Source organism: Tamandua tetradactyla, chromosome 4 (assembly GCF_023851605.1).
Source record: "Tamandua tetradactyla isolate mTamTet1 chromosome 4, mTamTet1.pri, whole genome shotgun sequence".
In the NCBI taxonomy this organism is placed as follows: Eukaryota; Metazoa; Chordata; class Mammalia; order Pilosa; family Myrmecophagidae; genus Tamandua; species Tamandua tetradactyla.
In genome coordinates, this window is record NC_135330.1 from 39,008,082 (window position 1) to 39,035,413 (window position 27,332).

At 36.1% G+C, this 27,332-nt stretch overlaps 1 protein-coding gene across 2 annotated transcripts; it reads left to right on the forward strand.

Moving 5' to 3' along the window:
- The first annotated feature begins 713 nt into the window (after window positions 1-713).
- On the forward strand, window positions 714-27,267 carry TSEN15 (tRNA splicing endonuclease subunit 15). Of its 2 annotated transcripts, XM_077157210.1 has the most exons (5): window positions 714-872; window positions 3,430-3,511; window positions 3,824-3,959; window positions 25,172-25,313; window positions 25,840-25,977. In XM_077157210.1, the coding sequence occupies exons 1-5, from the start codon at window positions 747-749 to the stop codon at window positions 25,858-25,860; spliced, it is 507 nt and encodes a 168-aa protein (XP_077013325.1). In that variant the 5' UTR covers window positions 714-746; the 3' UTR covers window positions 25,861-25,977. The 2 variants fall into 2 exon arrangements, with proteins under 2 accessions (XP_077013325.1, XP_077013326.1); XM_077157211.1 differs by lacking the exon at window positions 25,172-25,313 and having other exon boundaries at window positions 25,840-27,267.
- Window positions 27,268-27,332: the final 65 nt, after the last annotated feature.

The window sequence follows — 27,332 nt, forward strand, 5'->3', positions numbered from 1 at the left end:
GCTAATCAAAAGCCTTTATCAGTGATCAGACAGGCCCACCCCTGTTCTTAGTGAAGAGGATTTTTATGTCCCTTTCTGTCACCAGCAGCTAGCCAGGGAGTGGTTTCTGTGGCAATCTGCCAGGTGAAGGGCACCTATAGCACGGGACAGCTACAGCAATTTACAGTTCTTTACTGTAATTTAATAGCCACTTCCTCCCCGCTCTTCCCTGGGTGCTGCACAGTTTTTTTCAGGTCTGTTTAATAGTTGTTCGGCTGGAAGGACTAAGTCCTGGAGCCCTCTATTTCACCATCTTCCCCAGATGTCCTACCAGATCTTTTTAACTGAGCTGCTTTGATTCTGTTCTGTGTGGTTTAAGATCCCTGTAATACGTGGGTATACAGAGTTTGGGGCTCTCCTCTCTAGCTCTTTCCTTTCTGGAATTGCCCGATCTCTTTAGCATTCGGGATTTCCTGGCTTTACTTCCCTGATGCTGAAGGCAAAAAGGATTTAAGTACCTTTCACTTTCTCAAGAGAGCTGTAAACAGCGCTGATTTAAGAAGAGCGCAGGTGTTTGGGGAATGTTCTTCGCGCTCGACTCTGCCCCGACACGGATAAGCACAGCCGCATCCAGAATGCGTCGGCGCGGGGTCTCCTTTCGTCGGGGGGCGGGGCGGCGGCGAGGGTAAGCGGAACCCGGAGCGCGCGCTCCTGCTTCTGGCCGGGCGGGAGTCGCAGTGCACCACGGGCGCGCCCCACGGCCCGGCATGGAGGAGCCTGGCGAGTCGGAGCCGACCCCCGGCTGCAGCGGCGTGAGCCGGGCCGGCCTACCGGGCGGCTACGGCGCCCACTCGTGGGCCCCCGAGGACGCCTGGATGGGGACTCACCCTAAGGTCAGGAGGCGCGAGAGGAGCCGGGCGCCTGTCGCGGGCTCGGCCCCTACCCCAGGCGGAGCCCCGAGGCCGCGCGCCCACCCCCCGGGCCCTCGCTGCCTACCCGGCCGGGGCGCTGAGAGAGCGCGCGTTCCTCACGCCCTTGTGCACACTGGCAGCCTCAGACAATAAGTTTGTTTGTTTAAACTAGTTGATCCAGTGCTCTGACATCCTCCCTCTCTCCTGACCAAAGCCATCTTAACCTTTGGGCGGCATTAAGCCCCGCCCCTCCCAAGACAGAGACTAATAAACACTAGTATCTAATCTTTGATGTCTAACACGCGTTCTAGAAATAATTTCATTTAATCCTTACACAAACCATGCAAGACTAAATCTAAGCGTCTATAATGATAGCTGTTTAGATACAGTCATATTTACAATTAGCCCTGGGACCCGGAGTAGGTGCCTTCTTTTTCCAGCAGTGCAGATTCCTAATTTTTCATATTTCTTTGAAAGTTTAAATAGATTCTTTCCAAAAGCAGAGCTGCGCACTGTGGGTATATTTTTTTGTATCAGCAGCAAGTGTGATACAGGTAGTTCTTTACTTGCTTCTGCTGGGCAAATAGCTGTCTTCAACTAGTAATGTTGCAAGCAGAGACTGGACGGTGAATGGAGATGGGAGTTGAGACTCGCAAGGATTGGTTCGGTGCTTTACTAGAATTTCACTCTTACTCTGGAAAGCCGTATTTCATACTCTGTCATCTAAAAACCATCAAGAAAAGGGAAATATTTGAAGTTGTAAGTCTAAGATTTAAAATACTTGTCTTGCTAAATTTTCTCCTCTTGCTCTGCCTCCTTCCCCCCACCCCCCCAAAAAAGGTAAGAAAAACAAACAGCAACATAGATATATTATTTAGTACACGTAAAAAGAAAAACAGGGCGGGCCGCGGTGGCTCAGCGGGCAAGAGTGCTTGCCTGCCGTGCCGGAGGACCCCGGTTCGATTCCCGGCCCCAGCCCATGTAAAAAACAAACAAACAAACAAACAAAATATAATAAAACAAGAAAATGTTTAAAAATGTTTCCCTTCCATCCTTCCTTCCTTCTCTGTCTTTCCTTCCTTTCCTCACTCTCTCTTTAAAAAAAAAAAAAAAGAAAAACAATAATGTGGAGAGGCAGCAGAGTGGTGAGAGAGACTGCCTGAATTTGAATTCTGATTATGTCTCACTTACCAGTTTTGTGATTTGGGGCAAGTTGCTTAATTTCACTGTAATCTCATCTGTAAAGTGAGAATAATAATAGAATTTACCTCTTAGGCAGCACTGTATAAGTATTTAATAAATGAAACCAGTAACAAGTTTTAACAACCTCTATGTTTGATGTTGCTATTCTGACAGTTTTCGCTTTCAGATGTTCTTTTTTTTCTTTGAAGTTTATGGCTGTATATGTTCAGACCATCAGATCTTGCCTTTTTTTTTCTTGAAGGATCTAGTTGATAAATACATGATATTGAGTATTTGTTTTTCCAGTTCTGCATTTTTATTATCCAGTTTGAAATATTGCTTAGGTCCTTCTTTTAGAACAGTATCAGATTTATCCTCAAATACCACTATTATTATTATTATTTTCATGCTTAGAAATCTTCACTGTTTTCTTGTGGGAAAAATTTTTTAAAAATTAGCTTGACCATTAAATACCTTTCAATACCTTTGCACTGTCATTTTCAAACACATTTGGGGTTGTGGTGGACTACCACCCCTATTTTTCTGTACCTGTACTTTTGGTGAAACTAATAACCTGTGACATCTGATCTGTACCAATGCTTACCTACTAGTATTTCACCTCTGCATTAGCCCTGCTTATCCATCCAGTCACTGACATAGCTGGGCAACCTCAGGCTTCCTCTGTAGGGGTAAGCCCCTAGAGAATGTTTCCCCTCTGCTGACTAGCAAATCTGGAAAAAGCAGCTGCTTACTTAGTCCCTTCTTTAAAACCCAACAATTAAATTCCTCCCTATTCTTCAGTGAGAAGCGGTGAGGAGAGAGACCTAGAGTGGTACTCAAGCAGAATCGCTCCACATGCAAATATGAGGCCCAGTAAATAGAGGCTCTCTGCTAACATGCTTCAACAAAAATTCTCCTACATATTTTGATTCCTTACAGAATAGGTTTCTTTATAGGCCCTCAAAATATGTGTGGCTGATTCCCACTTTTGTATGGTTGCTTACACTGTTACTCCCCCTCCATTTACTCAAATCATATATGTCCTTCAGTGTCCAGTTTGCATCCCGCTGTTGCTGTGAAGCATTCTCCAAGTACCTGAGTAGAGCTCTTCTGACCTTTTGTGTCTTGGTTTTTGTTCTACTCACTTGGCTTTTAAGCATTTACCGTCATGTATTATTATTTACCTAACAATTGAAAGTTCCTTAGAGACAGAGATCACGTCTTATATTGCCTTGTAACTCTCACTATACCTAGAAGAACACTGTGTACAGTAGATGTATTTCATAAATATTTGCTGATTGAAAGAAAATATTGAGATTTTTCCTTCTCTGTTTGACACTTACATTTTGATTTTCAGTATTTAGAGATGATGGAATTAGATATAGGAGATGCCACCCAAGTTTATATAGCATTCTTGGTTTACCTGGACCTCATGGAGAGTAAGTTATTTGTTTATGTTATTTTTTTATTGGGGCTGTGGCAGGGGGTTAGGGAGTTGGTTTGGGGTATAGCATTCTTCACATTTTAATAAGCGATCATTTATGCATTTGCTGTTAATTTTATCAATTAATTTTGTAATTCCTTCATTCATTTACATAGACAATTATTGGGTAGCCGAAAATAGTAGAAAAGCAAAGAGAAGGTACCATCCTGAGTGATGTTTGGTCAGCTGAGTAATAGGTTGAAGTTTAGAATATTGATCTTTTGATATTTTGAAGAACATTAATTTCCATTCATTTGTGCTCTTTCAGGTAAAAGTTGGCATGAAGTAAACTGCGTGGGATTACCAGAACTCCAGCTCATCTGCCTTGTGGGGACTGAAATAGAAGGAGAAGGGTTGCAGACGGTAGTGCCTACTCCCATCAGTGCATCCCTCAGCCATAATAGGTGAGCTGGTGATTGAGCTCGTTACAGGTTAATTCCTGAGCAGTGCTCTAAGAGTCATTAAATTATAGGGTAGTAGTATAATATTTTTAAAGGAATTTAGGGTATAGGGATTATAGCTTTACTCTTGGTTATTTCAACAATAAGTTAAATATGAGTGTTTAATAAAATATTTATGGTCAGTATTTTTTCAGAGAAAGAATATGTGATAAAAATAGTATCCTCAAAGAGACAAGGGATACTTGCATTCTTGGTAAGGAGGCAGGACCATTATATTTGAAAGATCAGATGTTGCAATAAAATGAGCTAAAATAAATGATGCAAATCACACTTGATATAGGAATTGGTGAAGGAGTGATTACTATGCAGGTTGGAATCAAAGAAAGTTTCATGCAGCTCCTGGGACTTTTTTTTGAAATTGCAGATATGCAGAATTGGATTAAAAATACTTTTGTTTCATGACACACTCTCATTATTAGTTCATACATGGCTTCCCTTCATTTATTTATTTATTTACATAATTAATTATTTTTAAGGATGTAATAAGTGTCTCTGAGCCCACCACCCAAGACAAAACTAGGTTCTTGACAATCATATCTAATCGTATGGTTCCCCTTATTTTCCTGTTTCTAGCAAACTAAGGTAACTCTCATCCTGAATCCTATGTTCATTGAGTAAACTTTTAAGTATTTTTAACTTTATAAAAAGGTATGCTATCTTTTAAGGCTTACCTTATTGTTGAATTTTAGGAGTTCTTTGTATGTTTTGGATACAAGTCCTTTATCGGGTATGTGTTTTACAAATATTTTTCCTAGTCTGTGGCTTATGTCTTCATTCTCTTAACTGTAAATGGATTTTTAAATTTAAATTTACATTTTACCTTTGATAATAATGTAGAAAAACATTTTTTTTAATTGTATTCTGGGAAACCTTGCTATAAATTCACTTATTATTCATTGTAGCTGCTTTGTAGAGACTTTAGTATTTTCTATGCTAGATCATCACATTATCTACAAATAAAGACAATTTTATTTCTTTTTCAATCTTTTTTTTGTCCTTTCCTTATTGCACTTACTAGTATCTTTAGTACAATGTTGAACAAAAGTGGTGACAGTCAACATCCTTGTTATGTTCTCAATATTAGAGGGAAAATATTCAGCCTTTCAACATAAAAGATGATGTTAGCTATAGTTTTTTAGTAGATGCTCTTTATCAGATTGAGGAAGTTTTCTCTTATTCCTAGTTTGCTGAGAATTTGTATCATGAGTGGATAGTGAATTTTGTAGATTGTTTTTCTGCTTTATTGGTAAGATCTTTTTATTTTAAAATTTGTTTTTACAATGAACTAGATTGATTTTCTGATGTTCGGTCAACCTTCATTCCTGGCATAAATCCTACTTGGTCATAACATATTATTCTTTTTTACATTGTTTAATTTGATTCACTAATATTTTATTAAAGATTTTTGCATCTGTGTTAATGAAGGATATTGGTCTATAGTTTTCTTGTAATGCCTTTGCCTAATTTTTGTATTAGGGAAATGCTGGCCTCATAAAATAAGTTGGAAACTGTTCTCTCCTTTTCAATCTGGAAGAAGAGTGAGTATTATTTCTTCTTTAAGTATTTGGTAGAATTCCCCAGTGAAGCTATCTACACCTGGAGTTGTCTTTCGAAGAGGGTTTTATAATTACTAATTCAATTTTGTTGGTAGATGCATAGCTATTAGATTAAATGTTTCTTCTAAGTGAGGTTTAGTATTTGTGTCTTTGAAGGAATTTATTTCATCTATTTTATAAAAGTTATTGGCATAAATTTGTTCATAATTCTATTATTGTCCTTTCACTATCCGTAGAATCTGTAATGATGTCCCCGTAGAATCTGTTATGATGTCCCATCTTTTATTCCTGATATTGCTAACTTGTGACTTCTCTCTTTATTTTTCTTGGTCAGTCTGGCCAGTGATTTATCAATTTTATTAATCTTTTAAAGAGCTAGTTTTGGCATCATTGATTTCTCCTTATTGATTTTCTCTTTAATTTAATTGATTTCTGTTCTGATCTTTATTATTTCATTTCTTCTGCTAACTTTGGATTTCGTTGGCTCATCGTTTTCTAATTTGTTATCTTGAAAGGTTAAATTATTGATTTGAGATCTTTCCAATATAAGCATTTAATGCTGTACATTTCTCTCCTAAGTACTGCTTTATTTGTGGTCCACAAATGCCATATCATTTGAATCTGTTATTCTGCAGTAGAGATTGACAAACTTTTTGCATAGAGCTTGAGTTAGCAAATACTTTAGGATTTGCAGACCATTTTGTTTCTGTCACAGTTACTCAGTTCTGCCATGTTAGTGTAAAAGCAGCCACAGACAATACATAAATGAATGGGTGTGACTGTGTCTTTATAAAAATTTTGTTTTAAAAGCAAGGGACAGAACAGATATGGCCAGCAGACTGTAATTTGCCCATTCTTGATTTGTGGGTTTCTCCTCTATGTCTTTCTTTTTTTTTTCCTTACATTTTTTTTCTTGAAGAACCTGTACTGTTTGACCTTTATACCTTCTCACAGTCTAGGTTTTGGTAGTTGTTCACTCATGGTATATTTCAACATTTCTCTCTATCCTCTGTATTTCCTGCAAATTGACAGCAGGAACCAGGAGCTTGATCAAATTTAGGCTGATATTTTAGCAAGACAATAGCTATTGGTAATATTCTTTCATCAGTAGGTGCAAAAACTCCTGTTTACCTCTTGTTTTGTTCTCTTAGCAACTATTGATACTTAACGCCAAGCTCTTAACTGTGAATTTTAACCTTTTCTATTATTGTTGTCATTTGACTCATGATTCTAGTCCAGTTCTCTTGGACTGCAGTGTAGATAAAATAGGCTTTGGCCGGTTGGTTCAGTGGCAGAATACCCACCTTCTGTGCGGGAGACCCAGGTTCACTTCCCGGACCAAAAAACAAAAAAACAGAAAACAAATTGCTTGCACCACATTGTATAACTAACTTAAGCACGCCAGTTATAAATCACCATCCTAGACTATGCTGCTTAGTTGCTTGAGTATACAGAGTTTTGGGGGTTTTTTTTGTATGCTCTATGTTACTCAAAAAGTTTAGATAACATTTTTGTTAAGGGGAAGCTGGATAACAATAAGGCTAGAGAGCAGGAGCAACTGGCAGTTTGCGAGAGGTACTGTTGTATGTTATTCACAAATGGCAGGTAGTGTGTAAGGCCTGATGACTGTCACCGTCATACAGTTCCCAAGTTTGGAGTCCGTTGTTTGTAAAACTGAGCCAAACCTTGTCTTTTACATAGTTGGCTACGACATAATTATAAAACATTTTCCTAGCGATATCAATATCTTATGTATCAGTTAAAACTATTTTTAATAGTTATCTAGCTACTTGATTGTTGAATTGTAGAGTGGCATATATATTTGCATGGTTTATTCATTTGATTATTTATTTCAGGGTGTGTATAAGTTTGCAGATTCTATACACCATATCCAAAAAGGAAAAACTGTTGAATTGTATTCCAGTAGCCTTGATTCTTGAAGATGATTGTATAACAATATAGCTTTTACAATGTGACTGTGCGATTGTGAAAACCTTGTGTCTGATGCTCTTTTTATCTACGGTATTGACAGATGAGTAAAAAATATGGATTAAAAATTAATAAATAATGGGGGAACAAATGTTAAAACAAATGAGTAAATTGAAATATTAGTGATCGGACTTCCAGAGAAGATGGCAGCTTAGTAAGATGCGCGGGTCTTAGTTCCTCCTCCAGAACAGCTACTAGGGAAGTAGAAACGATACAGAACAGCTCCCGGAGCCACGACAGAGACCAAGAAGACAGCGTAACCCATTCTGGAACGGCTGACTGGCTGGGAGAACCCACTCCGGTGAGATCGCCGAGGGGCGTGGGCTTCCCCGGGCTGGGGTGGCAGGCGGCCGGAGTCCCTCCCTCCCTCCTTCCCAGGCCGGCTGGGAGAATTGCACAGGTGGTCCCCTCAAGCCGCGGCGGCTGGCGCCCCCCCCCCCCACGCGCGGTCCCCCAGACCAGCTGGGAGAATTGGATCGGAGATCCCCAAGCCACGGAGAACGGCAACCAGGGTCGCTTCCAAACACGTGGCTTCCCGGTCCGGCTGGGAACGGTGGATAGGCACTCCCCCAAGCCGCGGCGGCTGGCGCCCCCCCGCCACACTTGGCGCCCCGGGCCAGCTGGGAAATTTGGACAGGCGCTCCCCCAAGCAGCAGAGGCTGGCGCCCCCGCACCACGCTTGGCGCCCCGGGCTGGCTAGGAAATTTGGACAGGCGCTCCCCCAAGCCGCGGAGGCTGGCGTCCCTCCCCACGCGTGGATCCCCGGGCCGGCTGGGAGATTCGGATTGGCACTCCCCTAAGCCGCTTTGGCTGGCGACCCCCCCCCCCTACAGCGAGAGTTTTCCAAAGTTAAAGGAGCCACAGCATCTTTTACTGGTGGGACCCTCAGACAGATGAGTGCCACAAGCGCCACCTACTGGGCAGGATAAGAAAAACAGAGCCCAGAGATTTCACAGAAAAATCTTTCAACCTGCTGGGTCTCACACCCAGGGAAATCTGATTAAATGCCCAGACGCCAGCAGAAGATAACGGATCACACTCAGAAAATTGAAGATATGGCCCAGTCAAAGGAACAAACCAATAGTTCAAATGAGATACAGGAGCTGAGACAACTAATGCTGAATATATGAACAGAAATGAAAAACCTCTTCAAAAACCGAATCGATAAATTGAGGGAGGACATGAAGAAGACATGGGCTGAACAAAAAGAAGAAATAGAAAATCTGAAAAAACAAATCACAGAACTTATGGGAGTGAAGGACAAAGAAGAAAAAATGGAAAAAACAATGGATACCTACAATGTTAGACTTAAAGAGACAGAAGCTAGAATTAGTGAATTGGAGGATGGAACATCTGAATTCCAAAAAGAAACAGAAACTATAGGGAAAAGAATGGAAAAAGTTGAACAGGGGATCAGGGAACTGAATGACAATATGAAGCGCACAAATATACGTGTTGTGGGTGTCCCAGAAGGAGAAGAGAAGGGAAAAGGAGGAGAAAAACTAATGGAAGAAATTATCACTGAAAATTTCCCAACTCTTATGAAAGACCTAAAATTACAGATCCAAGAAGGGCAGCGCACCCCAAAGAGATTAGACCCAAATAGGCATTCTCCAAGACACTTACTAGTTAGAATGTCAGAGGTCAAAGAGAAAGAGAGGATCTTGAAGGCAGCAAGAGAAAAACAACCCATCACATACAAGGGAAACCCAATAAGACTATGTGTAAATTTCTCAGCAGAAACCATGGAAGCTAGAAGACAGTGGGATGATATATTTAAATTACTAAAAGAGAAAAACTGCCAACCAAGACTCCTCTATCCAGCAAAATTATCCTTCAAAAATGAGGGAGAAATTAAAACATTCTCAGACAAAAAGTCACTGAGAGAATTTGTGACCAAGAGACCAGCTCTGCAAGAAATACTAAAGGGAGCACTAGAGTCAGATACAAAAAGACAGAAGAGAGAGGTATGGAGAAGAGTGTAGAAAGAAGGAAAATCAGATATGATATATATAATACAAAAGGCAAAATGGTAGAGGAAAATATTATCCAAACAGTAATAACACTAAATGTTAATGGACTGAATTCCCCAATCAAAAGACATAGACTGGCAGAAATGGATTAAAAAACAGGATCCTTCCATATGCTGTCTACAGGAAACACATCTTAGACCCAAAGATAAACATAGGTTGAAAGTGAAAGGGTGGAAAAAGATATTTCATGCAAATAGCAACCAGAAAAGAGCAGGAGTAGCTATACTAATATCCAACAAATTAGACTTCAAATGTAAAACAGTTAAAAGAGACAAAGAAGGACACTATCTACTAATAAAAGGAACAATTAAACAAGAAGACATAACAATCATAAGTATTTATGCACCAAACCAGAATGCCCCAAAATACATGAGGAATACACTGCAAACACTGAAAAGGGAAATAGACACATATACCATAATAGTTGGAGACTTCAATTCACCACTCTCATCAATGGACAGAACATCTAGACAGAGGATCAATAAAGAAATAGAGAATCTGAATATTACTATAAATGAGCTAGACTTAACAGACATTTATAGGACATTACATCCCACAACAGCAGGATACACCTTTTTCTCAAGTGCTCATGGATCATTCTCAAAGATAGACCATATGCTGGGTCACAAAGCAAGTCTTAACAAATTTAAAAAGATTGAAATCATTCACAACACTTTCTCGGATCATAAAGGAATGAAGTTGGAAATGAATAATAGGCGGAGTGCCAGAAAATTCACAAATACGTGGAGGCTCAACAACACACTCTTAAACAACGAGTGGGTCAAAGAAGAAATTGCAAGAGAAATCAGTAAATACCTCGAGGCGAATGAAAACGAAAACACAACATATCAAAACCTATGGGACGCAGCAAAGGCAGTGCTAAGAGGGAAATTTATTGCCCTAAATGCCTATATCAGAAAAGAAGAAAAGGCAAAAATTCAGGAATTAACTGTCCACTTGGAAGAACTGGAGAAAGAACAGCAAACTAACCCCAAAGCAAGCAAAGGGAAAGAAATAACAAAGATTAGAGCAGAAATAAATGAAATTGAAAACATGAAAACAATAGAGAAAATCAATAAGACCAGAAGTTGGTTCTATGAGAAAATCAATAAGATTGATGGACCCTTAGCAAGATTGAAAAAAAGAAGAAGAGAGAGGATGCAAATAAATAAGATCAGAAATGGAAGAGGAGACATAACCACTGACCTCACAGAAATAAAGGAGGTAATAACAGGATACTATGAACAACTTTATGCTAATAAATACAACAATTTAGATGAAATGGACGGGTTCCTGGAAAGATATGAACAACCAACTTTGACTCAAGAAGAAATAGATGACCTCAACAAACCAATCACAAGTAAAGAAATTGAATCAGTCATTCAAAAGCTTCCTAAAAAGAAAAGTCCAGGACTAGATGGCTTCACATGTGAATTCTATCAAACATTCCAGAAAGAATTAGTACCAACTCTCCTCAAACTCTTCAAAAAAATTGAAGTGGAGGGAAAGCTACCTAATTCATTCTATGAAGCCAACATCACCCTCATACCAAAACCAGGCAAAGATATTACAAAAAAAGAAAACTACAGACCAATCTGTCTAATGAATATAGATGCAAAAATCCTCAGCAAAATTCTAGCAAATCGAATCCAGCAACACATTAAAAGAATTATACATCATGACCAAGTAGGATTCATCCCAGGTATGCAAGGATGGTTCAACATAAGAAAATCAATTAATGTAATACACCATATCAACAAATCAAAGCAGAAAAATCACATGATCATCTCAATTGATGCAGAGAAGGCATTCGACAAGATTCAACATCCTTTCCTGTTGAAAACACTTCAAAAGATAGGAATACAAGGGAACTTCCTTAAAATGATAGAGGGAATATATGAAAAACCCACAGCTAATATCATCCTCAATGGGGAAAAATTGAAAACTTTCCCCCTAAGATCAGGAACAAGAAAAGGATGTCCATTATCACCACTATTACTCAACATCGTGTTGGAGGTTCTAGCCAGAGCAATTAGACAAGAAAAAGAAATACAAGGCATCAAAATTGGAAAGGAAGAAGTAAAACTATCACTGTTTGCAGACGATATGATACTATATGTCGAAAACCTGGAAAAATCCACAGCAAAACTACTAGAGCTAATAAATGAGTACAGCAAAGTAGCAGGTTACAAGATCAACATTCAAAAATCTGTAGCATTTCTATACACTAGTAATGAACAAGCTGAAGGGGAAATCAAGAAACGAATCCCATTTACAATTGCAACTAAAAGAATAAAATACCTAGGAATAAATTTAACTAAAGAGACAAAAAACCTATACAAAGAAAACTACAAAAAACTGTTAAAAGAAATCACAGAAGACCTAAATAGATGGAAGGGCATACCGTGTTCATGGATTGGAAGACTAAATATAGTTAAGATGTCAATCCTACCTAAATTGATTTACAGATTCAATGCAATACCAATCAAAATCCCAACAACTTATTTTTCAGAAATAGAAAAACCAATAAGCAAATTTATCTGGAAGGGCAGGGTACCCCGAATTGCTAAAAGTATCTTGAGGAAAAAAAACGAAGCTGGAGGTCTCACGCTGCCTGACTTTAAGGCATATTATGAAGCCACAGTGGTCAAAACAGCATGGTATTGGCATAAAGATAGATATATCGACCAATGGAATCGAATAGAGTGCTCAGATATAGACCCTCTCATCTATGGACATTTGATCTTTGATAAGGCAGTCAACCCAACTTACCTGGGACAGAACAGTCTCTTCAATAAATGGTCCCTAGAGAACTGGATATCCATATGCAAAAGAATGAAAGAGGACCCGTATCTCACACCCTATACAAAAGTTAACTCAAAATGGATCAAAGATCTAAACATTAGGCCTAAGACCATAAAACAGTTAGAGGAAAATGTTGGGAGATATCTTATGGATCTTACAACTGGAGGCGGTTTTATGGACCTTAAACCTAAAGCAAGAGCACTGAAGAAAGAAAGAAAGAAATGGAAGCTCCTCAAAATTAAACACTTTTGTGCATCAAAGAACTTCATCAAGAAAGTAGAAAGACAGCCTACACAATGGGAGACAATATTTGGAAATGACATATCAGATAAAGGTCTAGTATCCAGAATTTATAAAGAGATTGTCCAACTCAACAACAAAAAGACAGCCAACCCAATTACAAAATGGGAAAAAGACTTGAACAGACACCTCTCAGAAGAGGAAATACAAATGGCCAAAAGGCACATGAAGAGATGTTCAATGTCCCTGGCCATTAGAGAAATGCAAATCAAAACCACAATGAGATATCATCTCACACCCACCAGAATGGCCATTATCAACAAAACAGAAAATGACAAGTGCTGGAGAGGATGTGGAGAAAGAGGCACACTTATCCACTGTTGGTGGGAATGTCAAATGGTGCAACCACTGTGGAAGGCAGTTTGGCAGTTCCTCAAAAAGCTGAATATAGAATTGCCATACGACCCAGCAATACCATTGCTAGGTATCTACTCAAAGGACTTAAGGGCAAAGACACAAACAGACATTTGCACAGCAATGTTTATAGCAGTGTTATTTACAATTGCAAAGAGATGGAAACAGCCAAAATGTCCATCAACAGACGAGTGGCTAAACAAACTGTGGTATATACATACGATGGAATATTATGCAGCTTTAAGACAGACTAAACTTATGAAGCATGTAATAACATGGATGGACCTAGAGAACATTATGCTGAGTGAGTCTAGCCAAAAACTAAAGGACAAATACTTTATGGTCCCACTGATGTGAACCGACATTGGAGAATAAACTTGGAATATGTCATTGGTAACAGAGACCAGCAGGAGTTAGAAACAGGGTAAGATAATGGGTAATTGGAGCTGAAGGGATACAGACTGTGCAACAGGACTAGATACAAAAACTCAAAAATGGACAGCACAATAATACCTAATTGTAAAGTAATCATGTTAAAACACTGAATGAAGCTGCATCTGAGCTATAGGTTTTTTTTTTGTTTGTCTGTTTGTTTGTTTGTCTTTTTTTTTCTTTTTCCTTTTCTTTTTTTTTTTACTATTATTATTATTTTTATTTTTTTCTCTATATTAGCATTCTATATCTTTTTCTGTTGTTTTGCTAGTTCTTTCCCCAAATCGATGCAAATGTACTAAGAAATGATGATCATGCATCTATGTGATGATGTTAAGAATTACTGATTGCATATGTAGAATGGAATGATTTCTAAATGTTGTGTTAATTTCTTTTTTTTTCTTTAATTAATAAAAAAAAGAAATATTAGTGATCAATGAAAGGGAGTGGTAAAGGGGTATAGAAAAAAAAATAGGGGGAACAAAGGTTAAAATACATTGGGTAGATGGAAATACTAGTGTCAGTGAGAAGGAGGGCTAAGAGGTAAGGTATGTTTGAATGTTTTCTTTTTTCTTTTTATTTCTTTTTCTAGAATGATACATATGTTCTGGAAAATGATCATGGTGATGAATGCACAACCATCTAATGATCTTGTGAGCCACTGATTGTAAACCATGTATGGAATGTTTATATGTTAAGATTTATCGATAAAAATAGTATTTAAAAAAATGAAAAGTTGTGCAACTGTAGCCCATACCAAATCTTAAAATCTCTTGTATAACGACTTTCTAAAATGTACTTGGAAATTTATTGCTTTTTTGTATATGTTATATTTCACAATTTTATAAAGTTAGTAAAAAAATATGCAGCTTCCTTAAAAAAATAACAATTGTAGGCAATGGTTTAATATTATATCTGTGTGCATTACTAACACCTAAACAGTTTTTGTATACAGTTCTCTCTTATTTTCTCAGGCTTTGCCCTGGTGATTTTGTTTACATAGTTCTGGCAACAGTGGAGACAGATTCCATTACAGAGTGAATGTGTATTTGAGTAGCAGTGACTGAATGCATTACTTTAAGGAAAAGTACAGTTTGTGACCAGTCTTTGCCATAAAACGGTCATACATAATATATGGTCATAATTAAGACACTTTGGCATATTTCTCAACTTTCAGGTCTTGGATGTACTAGTCCCTTGTGAAAATATTGACTTAATGCTAATAACTGATCTTTAGTGGGAGAATAAAATTGGTCAATGCCCAATTTTTATTTTCTGGTGGGAAAATTATGCCAGTGGCTTATGAGGAAGAGTTTTTAGCATTTCTTGAAGGGGAAGACACATCTATTTCTCTCATCTAAAAATACTTCTTAAAGTTAATATAAAATAATTCTTAGTAAAGTTAATGTAAAATAATTTTTAGTTTACTATTATAACATAACTTTAAATTATATATTTGGATGGTTATATCCATATGGAAAGTACTCTAGATAAAGTGCAGCTAAGGAATCCATGTGACAAGTCTGAATAAATGAGGCACAATTGTGAGTAGAGTTTCCCCAGACCCAGCATTGGTATGAAATCATATTCATATATTCTTAGAGGTCAAAGAGATATGATGGATTTAAAGATGAAACAGCCAGAGTTATCCTAACTAAAGCCAGGGCCTATCTATTTCAGTGCTAAGATAGCAAATCAAGTTAAATTTATGTTCAGATAGCTTTATTAGCTTCCCTTTGGGCCACCTTGCAATTGATATTTGTTGAATGCCCTGAATGAAGGAATTACATTACAACAAAGTTAGGATAATAGTATTGTAGGTTTCTGTAATAGTAATATCTTACTAATAGTTATAGATGGGAAAATATGAAGAATCCCATAACAAATTATAAGTGGAAAATGTTTTTGGTTTGTTTCTTTTTTAATAGACCATGTGTTGTCACCCAATTTCAATGCCAGTTTCATTTCTCCTGCAAGATATGAGAGATGGAATGAAAACTAAAACCATAGTTGCCATATTTTAAGCTTATCCATGTTTATACATGTTACAAGTTAAAATAAAAAGCTAAGTGAAGTGTTTTGTACAATTATAAAACCCAGGGACAGTTAAAATACTGTTATTTGAAATGATTTATGAATCTCCTGTGTTACCAAGGACTGTAATCCTTGCTTGGTAATACCTGTGACTCTTTTATCCTTTTGACTAAACTTGACTAAATTACAAATGGTTCTCTCTTGGTGCAGAGAAGGGTAGAAGATAGCTTATATGAGGATGGAGGCTCTCCAATGACCATTTTATCCTTCTAGTCTCACAATTAGCAGATTTCTTTTGATTTATGATAACTGGTGACCTCTTGTTCTAGATTGCTAGCTGCTGGAATGCTACACACCAGAGATGGATTGGCTTAAGTTGCTAGTTTACAGTTCTAAGGCCGAGAAAAAGTCCCAATGAAGACAAATCTATTGAAATGTCCAATCTAAGGCATCCATCCAGGGTAAGATACCTTGGTTCAAGAAGGCCAATGAAGTTCAGGGTTTCTCTCTCAAGTGAGAAGGCACATTGCGAACACAGTCAGGGTTTCTCTGTAAGCTGGAAGGGCACATGGCAAGCAAGGCATCATCTGTCGAGCTTTCTGTCCTGGCTTCCTGTTTCATGAAGCTCCGTGGGAGGTGTTTTCCTTCTTCATCTCCAAAGCGCTGACTGATGGACTTTCTGCTTGGTGTTGCTGCAACATTCTCTGCTCTCTCTGAATCTCTTCATTCTCCAAAATGCTTCCTCTTTTGTAGGACTCCAGTAAACCAGTCAAGACCCACCCAAATGGGTGGAGACATGTTGTCACTTAATCCAGTTTAACAACCACTCTTGACTAAATCACATCATCCAGGGAGATGATCTGATTATAGTTTCACACATACAGTATTGAATAGGGATTATTCTACCGTTATGAAATGGAATTTTGATTAAAACATGGCTTTTCTAGGGGGCATACTTCCTTTCAAACCAGCACACCTCTCTAAAATGGGTTCAGCCTACCATTTTACCTGGGAGGAAATTATTCCAGGCTTTTTTTTTGTTTTTGGGTTTTTGGTTTTTTTTTTTTTCATCTTCCCATCTGAATGTTATTCTAGAAATTTAGAAAAAGGGTGGAACATTCCATATACTAAATAGCCTATCTGCTAGTTTAGCAGCCACAAGGCTAAAAATCTGAGAACTTTGGTAGTTGGTTTGATCAAGACTCTTTTATAAGATTTTTAAACACTTAAGGGAAATTAATGCCTTTAAGAGATGTGTAAACAACTCAGTACATATAAGAAATGAGTAGCAGAGCCAAAGTTGGAATTCCTAGCTTGTGATTTTTTTTTCAGCTGTTGCTTAACCTAATAAACCATGTAGTATCTTATCCTGTATGTTTTTTTCAAAAGGATGCCTTCCCCTTCTTCTTATATTGAATTATATGAACTGTAGTTCTTATTTCTTTGTCAGAATTAATATTCCCCAATATAACTTTTATAGACTGTCCATAGTAATTTCTTTTTAAAGGACATATTATTTTTAAAGAATATTTTATTAGTTGTTTATGTATTATCACAGCAGTAAACCAGATAATAAAAATAGACCAATTGTTTATTGTCAGGTCCATTGCATTGGTGCTTTTATGAGGATAAAAAAAAGAATGCATATTTTAAAACATTGAAATATGTAAGAAAAATTTAAATTCTATGTACTGTTAGAAAATAATGTATAATGTATGTTTAAAACATCTATAATTTTATTTATGCATTAATGTAAATGAATATAAATACAATTATAGACTATCTTGAGGAAAAATAGCATGATTTAGATTGGAGGGAAGATAAAAAGGTAAATTTCAGATTATCCAGAAAGAGAGAGAAAGAGTGAGATTTGGGAAGATTCAGTAATTCTATCACTTGCCATTTTTAGCTTCCTTTGCAGAACGTTTTTATGTTTCTGGCTTCTAAATGTTGATGTGTTTAGAATTCAGTCTTCTGAGCTTTTTTCTTCTTTATACTCACTCTTCAGGCAGCATTATTTGCTCCCATGATTTTGAAGATCATTGATATAGTGATGACTTCCAAATTTATATCTCCACCTCAACCTCCCTGAACTTCAGACTCATATATTCAGCTGTCTGTTTGATATTGCCACTGAGAAGTCTAAAAAAGCGTCTCAAATTTAACATGTCCAAAAATAACTCTTTTATTTGTCCCCTGAACTCACTCCTACTGCAGTTTTTCCCATACTAGTAAACGGCAACTCTATTCATTCTGAAGCTCAGGCCAAAAAAATTGGAAGCATTAAAATATATATATATATGTACAGACATTATTTTTTAGAAAGATTTTAGATTTACAGAAAAATTGAGCAGCTAATACAGAGAATTTCCATATTCCACTCTTTTCCCTCACAATGTTTTCCCTATTATTAACGTCTTGCACTAGTGTGATACATTTGTTACAATTGATGAACCATTATTGATTTATTGTTATTAACTAACATCCATAATTTACAGTTGGGGTCACTCCTTGTTATACTGTTCTAAGGTTTTGAAAAATGTCATATATCCAACAGTACACTATCACACAGAATAGTTTCACTGCCCTAAAAGTCCCCTGTGTTTCACCTGATAAACCCTTTGCCCTTACCCCTGAGTCCCTGGCAGACACTGATCTTTTTACTGTCTGTATGATTTTGCCTTTTCCAGGATGTCATATAGTTGGAATCATACAGTAAGTAGTCTTTTCACACTGGCTTTTTTCACTTGGCAATATTCATTTATCATATGCTTGATAGCTCATTTGTTTTTATTGCTGAATAATACTCCTTTGTATGGACGTACCACAGTTTGCTTATCCCTTCACCTATTGAAGGAATCTTGGTTGCTTTCATGTTTTGGTAATTGTGAATAAAGCTGCTATAACATTCATGTGCAGGCTTTTATGTGGACATAAAGTTTGCAACTCATTTGGGTAAATACCAAGGTGTGTGAATGCTGGACTATATGATAAAGCTATGTTTAGCTTTGTATGGAACAGCCAAACTGTCTTCAAATTACTATACTGTTTTGCATTCTCACCAGCAGTGAATGAAATTTCTTGTTCCTGCATGTCCTTGCCTGCATTTGGTGCTTTCAGTGTTTTGGATTTTAGCCATCCTAATAGGTGTGTAGTGGTATCTCATTGTTGTTTTAGTTTGCTATTCCTTAATGACATAATTTTGAACATCTTTTCATATGCTTATTGCCATTTGTACATCTTCTTTGGTGAGGTGTCTGTTAAAATCTTTTGCCTGTTTTTAAAACTGGGTTATTTGCTTTCTTATGTTGAGTTTTAGGAATTCTTTGTATGTTTTGTGGATGCAAGTCCTTTATCAGGTATATATTTACAAATATTTTTTCCTAGTCTGTGGCTTGTCTTTCATTCTCTTAACAGTGTTATGTGCAGAGCAGAAGTTTTTAACTTTAATGAAGTCCAACTTATCAATGTTTTCTTTCATGGATCATGCTCTTGATGTTGCATATAAAAACTCATGACAAAACCCAAGGTTACCTAGATTTTCTCCTATGTTGTCTTCTAGAAGTTTTATAACTTTACATTTTACATTTGGCTGCAGGATTCTTTTTGATCTAATTTTTGTGAAAGGTGTAAGGACTATGTCTAGATTAAATTTTTTGCACATAGATGAGTAGGTGTTCCAGCAAAACACTATCCTTTCTCCACTGAAATATCTTTGCTCCTTTGCCAGCAATCATTGCTGTGTATGAATGCAGGTTGATGAGGCTGACTGTTTCATTTTTAAAGATGATGTTAAGGATTAAATTGTGTCCTCCTAAAAGATATGTTAAAGTCCTAACCCTGGTCCTTATTTGGAAATAGGGTCTTTAAAGATACTGTTAGTTAAGATGAGGCCAGACTGGATTAGGGTGGGCCTTAATGCAATGTAACTGGTGTCCTTATAAGCAGAGAAAATGTGAGTAAAGTCAGCAGGAGACAGACACGAAGACAGCCATTTGAGCGAGACAGAGATTGAGTTATGGATCCCTGGCAAGCGGCCACCAGAACCTTATGGACTTCAGAAAAAGACATGATACTGCTGACACGTTGATTTTGGACTTCTAGCTTCCAAATCTGTGAGGAAATAATTCCTGTTGTTTAATAAGCAAACTAGTCTATAGTGCTTTGTTATAGCAGCCCTAGCAGACTAAGATGTTACTCAACATATTTATATTTGGTTTTCTTTGATGATTTACTGTCCATCTTCCCCCATTATTAGAAAATAAGCCTCATGAAAGCAAGAACATTGTTTTGTTCATTGCTACATCTTCAGTGTCTAACCTGGTACCTGGTACCTGGTAAGTACACAGTTACTAAATAAGTGTATGTTTAATAACTAAATGAACTCTCTTAGGCTACTGAATTTCCTGAAGTAGGCACTTGCTAAGTGATACCTTAAAGAACATAAGGATATGCTACAAGCAACCTGCCAAGAGTTTCCACAAAGCTAGAATGCCTGCAAAATCCATTAGCTTGGAGGCTTTATCTCCAAATTTCCCACTTTACACTGTAACTATAATATGGGGATGGAGTAGTTACAAGTCTGAAAAGGCAATCTGCCAGTGCATGTCGAACCTTCTTACCTTTTAGTTACATTAGTTTTCATCCATATTCCTCCCCCCACCCCTTTTTCCTTCTTTGGGAAAGAACTTATGTTAATGATGGTTTAAAGAGTTACTAAAATTAATTGAATTCCTTCTTTAGAACAATTCTAAAGATATATCCTTAGTTATGCGATTTAATCCTGAAATGGTACATATTTTCTTGGATACAAAAAATTAGTATTTTCCTGTAATTGAAAAATATTTCTGCTTTGGGGAGCCTATTCTTTATTATGAATTCATTTATGACTATTATTTTATTTAAGGCCCATAGTCTAATAACTACTAAAATGACTTTTATCACTTGGTTTCCCTGCATATCAGTATGTCCTCACACTGCCTCTTATGGAAATCTGTTGCTGGTGAAACCCCCAAATGCTGGTAGCTTCTTTTAACTGACATGGCATTTTTTTTTCTCCTACTCTGAAGAAAAAAAATTCTTTCAGTTTATTTTAGCAGAATGACTTCCCACTGGGCTGAAGAGCCAGACAGGCCCAGGATTGTTCAGTAGACCCCTTGAAAGTTTAGCTGCCTTGATTTTTTACTAGGCAGTCATTGGCATGCTTTCCAAGGAGGTGGTCTCTTATCCCTGAAACTTTTCTTCAGGGCTGAGCCTGGGGATAAATTAGGCTTCTTTGATGCATTGGGCACCAAATTAATTTTACATTATGTTCAAAAGTTACTTTATGGTGTCTTTCCAGTATATCATATCAGAATGAGATAGATGAAGGAGTTAACCCTTTTATTTATAAGACCACATTGAAAAGGGCAGAAAGAGATATCACTCTATGGATTAAATTAATACTGATTTTAACACAGGATTCATCCCTGGGTTATTCTCATTTCAACAACATTTGAAGTTAAAAATAATATTGTTTTGAACTTCTTTGTCTTCTCTGTAAATCTCTGGAGTTCTGTTGTAGGATCATTGTAGAAAAATAAGTGCTAATATTTATAGAGGTGTTTAAGTTGCTTGAACAAAGGGCATTAGCCAAATAGTATTGGCCGTGTTTTTGCCTCAGGGTTGTTTCCAAGTTAGCTGATCCAGACTTTGGAATTACCCTATTTTCTGTATGCAGAGCTCTTCTATGAACATTTATGAGAAGAAAAACCTGTCATAAACATTAAATTCCATCAGAGTTGATCAACAACTATGAGTATTACTGATATATCTTTTTATATAGGTGGGATTTTTCCCTTGTAATATAGCAACTCAAAACCTGAAGTTCTTATATTATTAATATATAGGTTAAGTTTTTTTTATGTGGATTTCTATAAGACCTGTCAAATATGAACTTAAGTTTTATCATCTTTATTATTTTAGATATATTTGATAAAACATCTCCATATAATATTATTTAAAAACTGAGTTTTTAAATCTTATGTATATAAGGAAAATTTGCTCTGTGGTTTCTAAGTTAAGATTTCATACTGTAATCTTGCTAGAAGTTAAGTGAGATTATAATGTTTTGGTGATGGCTCTCTTTTCAGCATCTTTACAATTATGTGATTTATAAACTTAAGAACCTATTATTATTAATATTACTTTTATCAATAATGGATTGAGAAAGCACAATCTCCTGAATTAAAGTCAAAATAAACATTTTTAGTAGTTTATACAGTATCTTATAAAGGGAATAAACAAGAAAGGTCTTGAATAGGGAAAGATGATGACATTACTTTAAGTAGATATTGACATTAGAATAGAGGAAATCCTGAACAAGAACCTTTGTCAGAGAATTCCCAAATGTGCTTTGGTAACAGGCAAATAAACTGTTTTTCTGAGAAGATTCACTGGTAGTTTTCCCCCCATACACCCATGAAGTAGGAGAAATAAGAACTTGGAGATGGGAACTTCCATTTCATTTTTGACAGTGACTTCCTTCACTCTGAAAACAAAACCCCTTTTACAACTCTGAGCTAATTTTCTAATATTATGGTTTCCCACATGGGTCTTTTGGGTAAGTCTGAAAATGTTTTGCTGTTTATATCAGTCAGAGAACCCTGGGAACAAATATCATTTGAGAATGAAAAAAGAGCAGTGGATGAGATAGAAATTCTATCCTAAATTTCAACATATGGGCTGGAATTCCCTTAGAGAAAAAACTATATCTGTATATGTATGTGTGTATATGTACATATGTGTGTATATATTTTTGTGTGTATGTGTGTATGTTTATTTTCTTATTTATTTTCTATTTGAAAAATAGAAAATGTGTAAAAGTTGTCTTACTAGTTTTTTTCCTTCTGGTCTATGTCCCATACCCTGTCAGTTAGGAGCATTTAGAGAATCTTTTTTTTTTTCTCAAGAAAAGGTTTTGTTTAATTGTGCTTTCTCATTTTTTTTTTAAATCATCACAATCGACTTTTTTTCTTTTTTTATGAAAAATAACATATATACAAAAAAGTAATAAATTTCAAAGCACATCACAACAATTAGTTGTAGAACAGATTTCAGTTTTGTATGGATTACAGTTCCACAACTTCACGCTTTTACTTCTAGCTGCTCTAAGACACTGGAGACTAAAAGAAATATCAGTGATTCAGCACCATACTCATTTGTTAACCCGACCTTCTCTGTGTAACTCCACCATCACCTTTGATCTTTCTCCCACTCTTTAGTCCTATTTTTTTTTAGTGCTATTCTAAATTATTCATGTTGGAATTCTAAGATTGTATAAAGCAATAGTTATAACACTCTGTTATTGGATGTATAGTATATAGAGAGACATAATATACATGACAATAATAGCATAAAAGAAGGAGAAGGGAATGGAGCTATATTGGAGCAGTTTCTATATTTTACTAGATTTGTTAGTATTAATCTGAAGTAGATTCAGATAGATTAATATACAGAAAGTACTCTCTAGAGCCAAGTTTTTACTGGAGACAAATGATAACAAAATTGAACAAAAAACAAGCAAATATCAAGTACTTTAAAAAAATTAACTTCTAGGATCAGTAGAGCTTCTTTGGTCCCAAGTCCAATGTCATTTACTAATGTAGCTACAATAATAAGTACCAAAAAATAATAATGAACTGTGAAGACAAGTTGAACTTTTGTTTAGTATAATAGAGTTGCATAATAAATTTTTAAAAATGTTTGTCAGAATCATAAATTAAAAGTTTATATACCTGAAGAGTTAGTCATAGCCATATGGGAAACTCATTCATTCAAAATGTCTCATTCATTCTGCCCAGGTACTATACTAGGCAATGGGGAGTAATAAATTTAAAAAGTTTTTACCCTTAAATTGCCTACAATCCAATAGAAAACAGACCCTTCACTATATAAATATAACAAAGTGATTACCATAATATAGATTCACACAAGGTACCACTGGAGAGTTGGACACCTCTAAAAGTTGGTGAAAGGTGATTCAGAAGACTTCATGAAGAAGATGATGCTTTGCTGGCTCTTGGAAAGGGGTTAAGATTTTGCCAGGTAGACAGAGTTTATTTAGTAAGTGCTGCCTGACAGTTTTGCTTAATAACTGAAGTATTCATACCTCATTGGTTCAACTCTTTCAAAGTTATTTTAGAATGTTTGAATATAAAGAAACTAACTTAGTTACATACTCTCTTCTTAAATCATTACGTACCTATGTAAACTTAAATGATAGTAGATAACCAGCCTTTTGTGACTGATATTTTAACAAACCAATGATCATTCAGTAGTATATTATGCAGTAATTAAGTGATATCGTGACAACGACAATTTTGTTTCAGCTTATCTAGAAGTTTATTGTTGTTTCAAATCACTCTTAACATCTCTAGTGTCTACTACGAATACAAAAGCATTATAAATATTGTGGAAAGAATATTTCAAAACAGAGACTTTTCTTTTTAGGTTCTTTGTAGATTCAGTAGCTAACAGGATGAGTGAAGAGTGACCATAAGAATTTTTCTTTAGGGTCTGGAAGTAGAGACTTAAGGGAACAGATAGCACTTTTGCTAAGGAGAATATGATCTTGAATTGTTTGTATATTCAGTTGTAGAATGTTAGCAAATCTGTTTTCCAATTTCTTGAGAATTGGTTGGCTTTATGAAAAGAACAATTGTTTTTTGTTTGCCTTTTAAGGAAAGCGCCTACAGAGGTTACATTTCACTGAATTATTGAACACAGTCTTAAGTAGGTAATAAAGGATTTTAGTATATGGCAAACAAAAACTAATAGTGATTTGAAGACCTGGACAATAGATTTAGTAGATTATTTTCCACAGCAAGCAAACTGAATCCTTTGTAACATTAATTGCTTGAGATATACTTTTACCAAAAAAAAGAGAAAAATTTCATTTTATTTCTCTTTTTTTAACTCGCTTTTATTAAAAACTTAAGGGTCAGAATAAATATTGAGGACCGTAAAAATGTCTATACTGTGATCTGCTAATTCTGTTGCTTTAAAAAATCCAACAGGAATGTTTAAAAAGAAACAAGTATCATCTTGCCCACCCCACCAGCCCCCACCAATTGAAAGACCTGTACAGCAATAGTGAAATGATTGAGGAAATTGTGAGTCAACTTGGTGGACTGTTAAATAGCCACTAAAAGTAATAATTTTGAAAAACCATGAAACCTGGAGAAAATATGTGTTATAGTTTATTTTAAAACAATAGCAACAAAACCAGAATACCAAATCATCATCCACTGGAAGAAACCAAGATAGAACGTTGGAAAATGAGCACCAGGGTCCTTAGCCAATTTGGATTCACCAAACACTATTAGTGTTCCTTGAATCCCATTCTGTAGGTTCCTAAAAATAGTTCCTAAAAATACTTTTAGGAACTGTGATCAGGAGAGATGGTGAATGTAAAAGAAAAGGACTGAAAGTCGGTAGAGAGCCCTTATTTATAGGATTTTCTATGGGAAAAAGACAGCTTGAAGTGTATGCTTGAGTTGAGAGATTTCTTTAGTCAGCATCGTGATAGCCCTCCCCTAAGATTTTGCAGTATTTTATCTTATAATTAATTGAGTGACTGGGAATCCTAAATGTATTGTGACTTTATTTTCAGGATAAGGGAAATCTTGAAGGCATCCCGAAAATTGCAAGGTGACCCAGATTTGCCGATGTCTTTTACTTTGGCCATAGTGGAGTCTGATTCCACAATAGTCTATTATAAACTTACTGACGGATTTATGCTACCAGACCCTCAGGTCAGTTTTGAGGTAACTGACAGTAAACAGTGAAAAAAGGGGAAAATTATGAGATGATGTTAAGTGTGAATCAAGCCATTCATAGAACTACCCCTTCGCAAAGTGAAAAAATTCAAGAAAAAAATATTTTCTTCATACCTGAGAAAACTGGCTATATTTTGTTTGAAGTTACATGTCCTTAGTTATTTTTGTAAAAATAATTTGATTTTCCTGCCCCTTGGAGAAGATCATAGTTATCTAGAGTGCTTCATAAAGAGATTATGCATTTAATTATTTAATGGATAACTGGGAAAGAATGTAAAGGCTAATAATAGCTTTAAGCTAAAGAACACTTCATTAGGAAATGTTAAATTGGTTGACATTTTGATATGAACACTTTAATAAAATAAGTGTTATATATGATTTTTTTCATGCTTTGTTGGCATAATTAGGATAATTATATTAAATGTCTTTCTAATTTTGCTTTTATGTTACATTTTATACTGGGAAAAGGTCCATCCTCATCTTTTTTGCTTTTATGTTGCAGAATATTTCTCTTCGAAGATGACAACTATACTTCCCGATGCTTATTTTATTCATACAAGATTGGATTTGAGACCCATCAGCCTGCTTCATCTTTCATCTCACAGATAGTTGGGGTTGACTTTGCTTGTCCATCTATAGATTTTGTTTCTGAAGAATAAGACTTTCCCAGATAGAAAAATGTTTTTTGTTCAAAAATATAAGGTCATTGCTCTAGAATTTTCTTATCTGGAGACAGTATAATTACAGTTATATACAGGTTTATGCCACGGATATGTTCACAAGATGGAATGCATGTTTCTTCTGTCATCCCATACTTATAGCTGTCTCTTAGTTTATTACTGCTACAGCTGGCTAATTGTTGAGACTGCCACATCTTTCCCTTACTCAGATCTCCATGTGCCTTTTGAAATACCGTTCCAGGCACACCTTGACACCTCGAGGGTTTACTTCTGTCTACTTTTTCATCCCCCATTTTTAATCAGAACTAGTGGAAACTTACATGTCTAGCTTGACAGGGATCAGAGAAGTGTTCCCTACAAGAGTGCTGGGCCTTCCTTTCCATTTTTATTGCCACCAATATCATACCTAGAATATTACAAGAGAGATAATATGGGACAGTATCCAACCTTAAAATTCCTTATTAACTAAACCCAGTTATTCCATTTTTGTTAGTCTCTCCCAACTAAGTTGTCCAAACTATGAAAAATTATATGCATAAAGATGTTTCAGGTGGCATTACTAGTAATAGCCCAGATTTTAAACTACTTAAAAGTTTGGTTCAGGGGTCAGCAAAATTTTTCTATAATAGGCCAGGATAAATATTTTAGGCTTTGCAGGCCACACAGTCTCTGTCACAACTATTCAACAATGCCATGGTTGTGCTTCCATAAACTTTATTTACAAATGTAAGGGTCATAATTTACCACCCCTGATACAGGGCAAGGATTTGGCCAATCTGTTCCTTATAGACCAAATAGTAAATGTTTTAGGCTTTGAGAGACATATACGATCTCATCACATGTTGTTTTTTTTCTTTACAACCTTTTAAAAATGTAAAAACTATTTTTAGCTTGTGGACTATACAGAAATGTAATCCATGGGCCATAGTTTGGCAATCGCTGGTCTAGGGAGATAGTCAATAAATAATGATTTGTATACCCCATATTAGTAATGAATATTATGAAAAACATGAGAAAATGTTATATGAAGTAAAACAAGATAAAGAAGTGTATGAATGGGTATGATTATGGCTGCAAATAATGCAGAATCATATAATTTAAAAAAATGACAAAGTAAAATTGTCAGCTTTAGTTATAGTGGGATAGGGCAGTAAATGAATGATTTTGTATTTTTTCAGTATTTCACTTATTATTTGTTCTGTTTAGTTTTATAATAAAAATGCTTTAAAATAAAAAAAGTATCTTGAAATCTGCATTAGTTATTCTAGTTTGCTAGCTGCCAGAATGCAATATACCAGAAACAGAATGGCTTTTA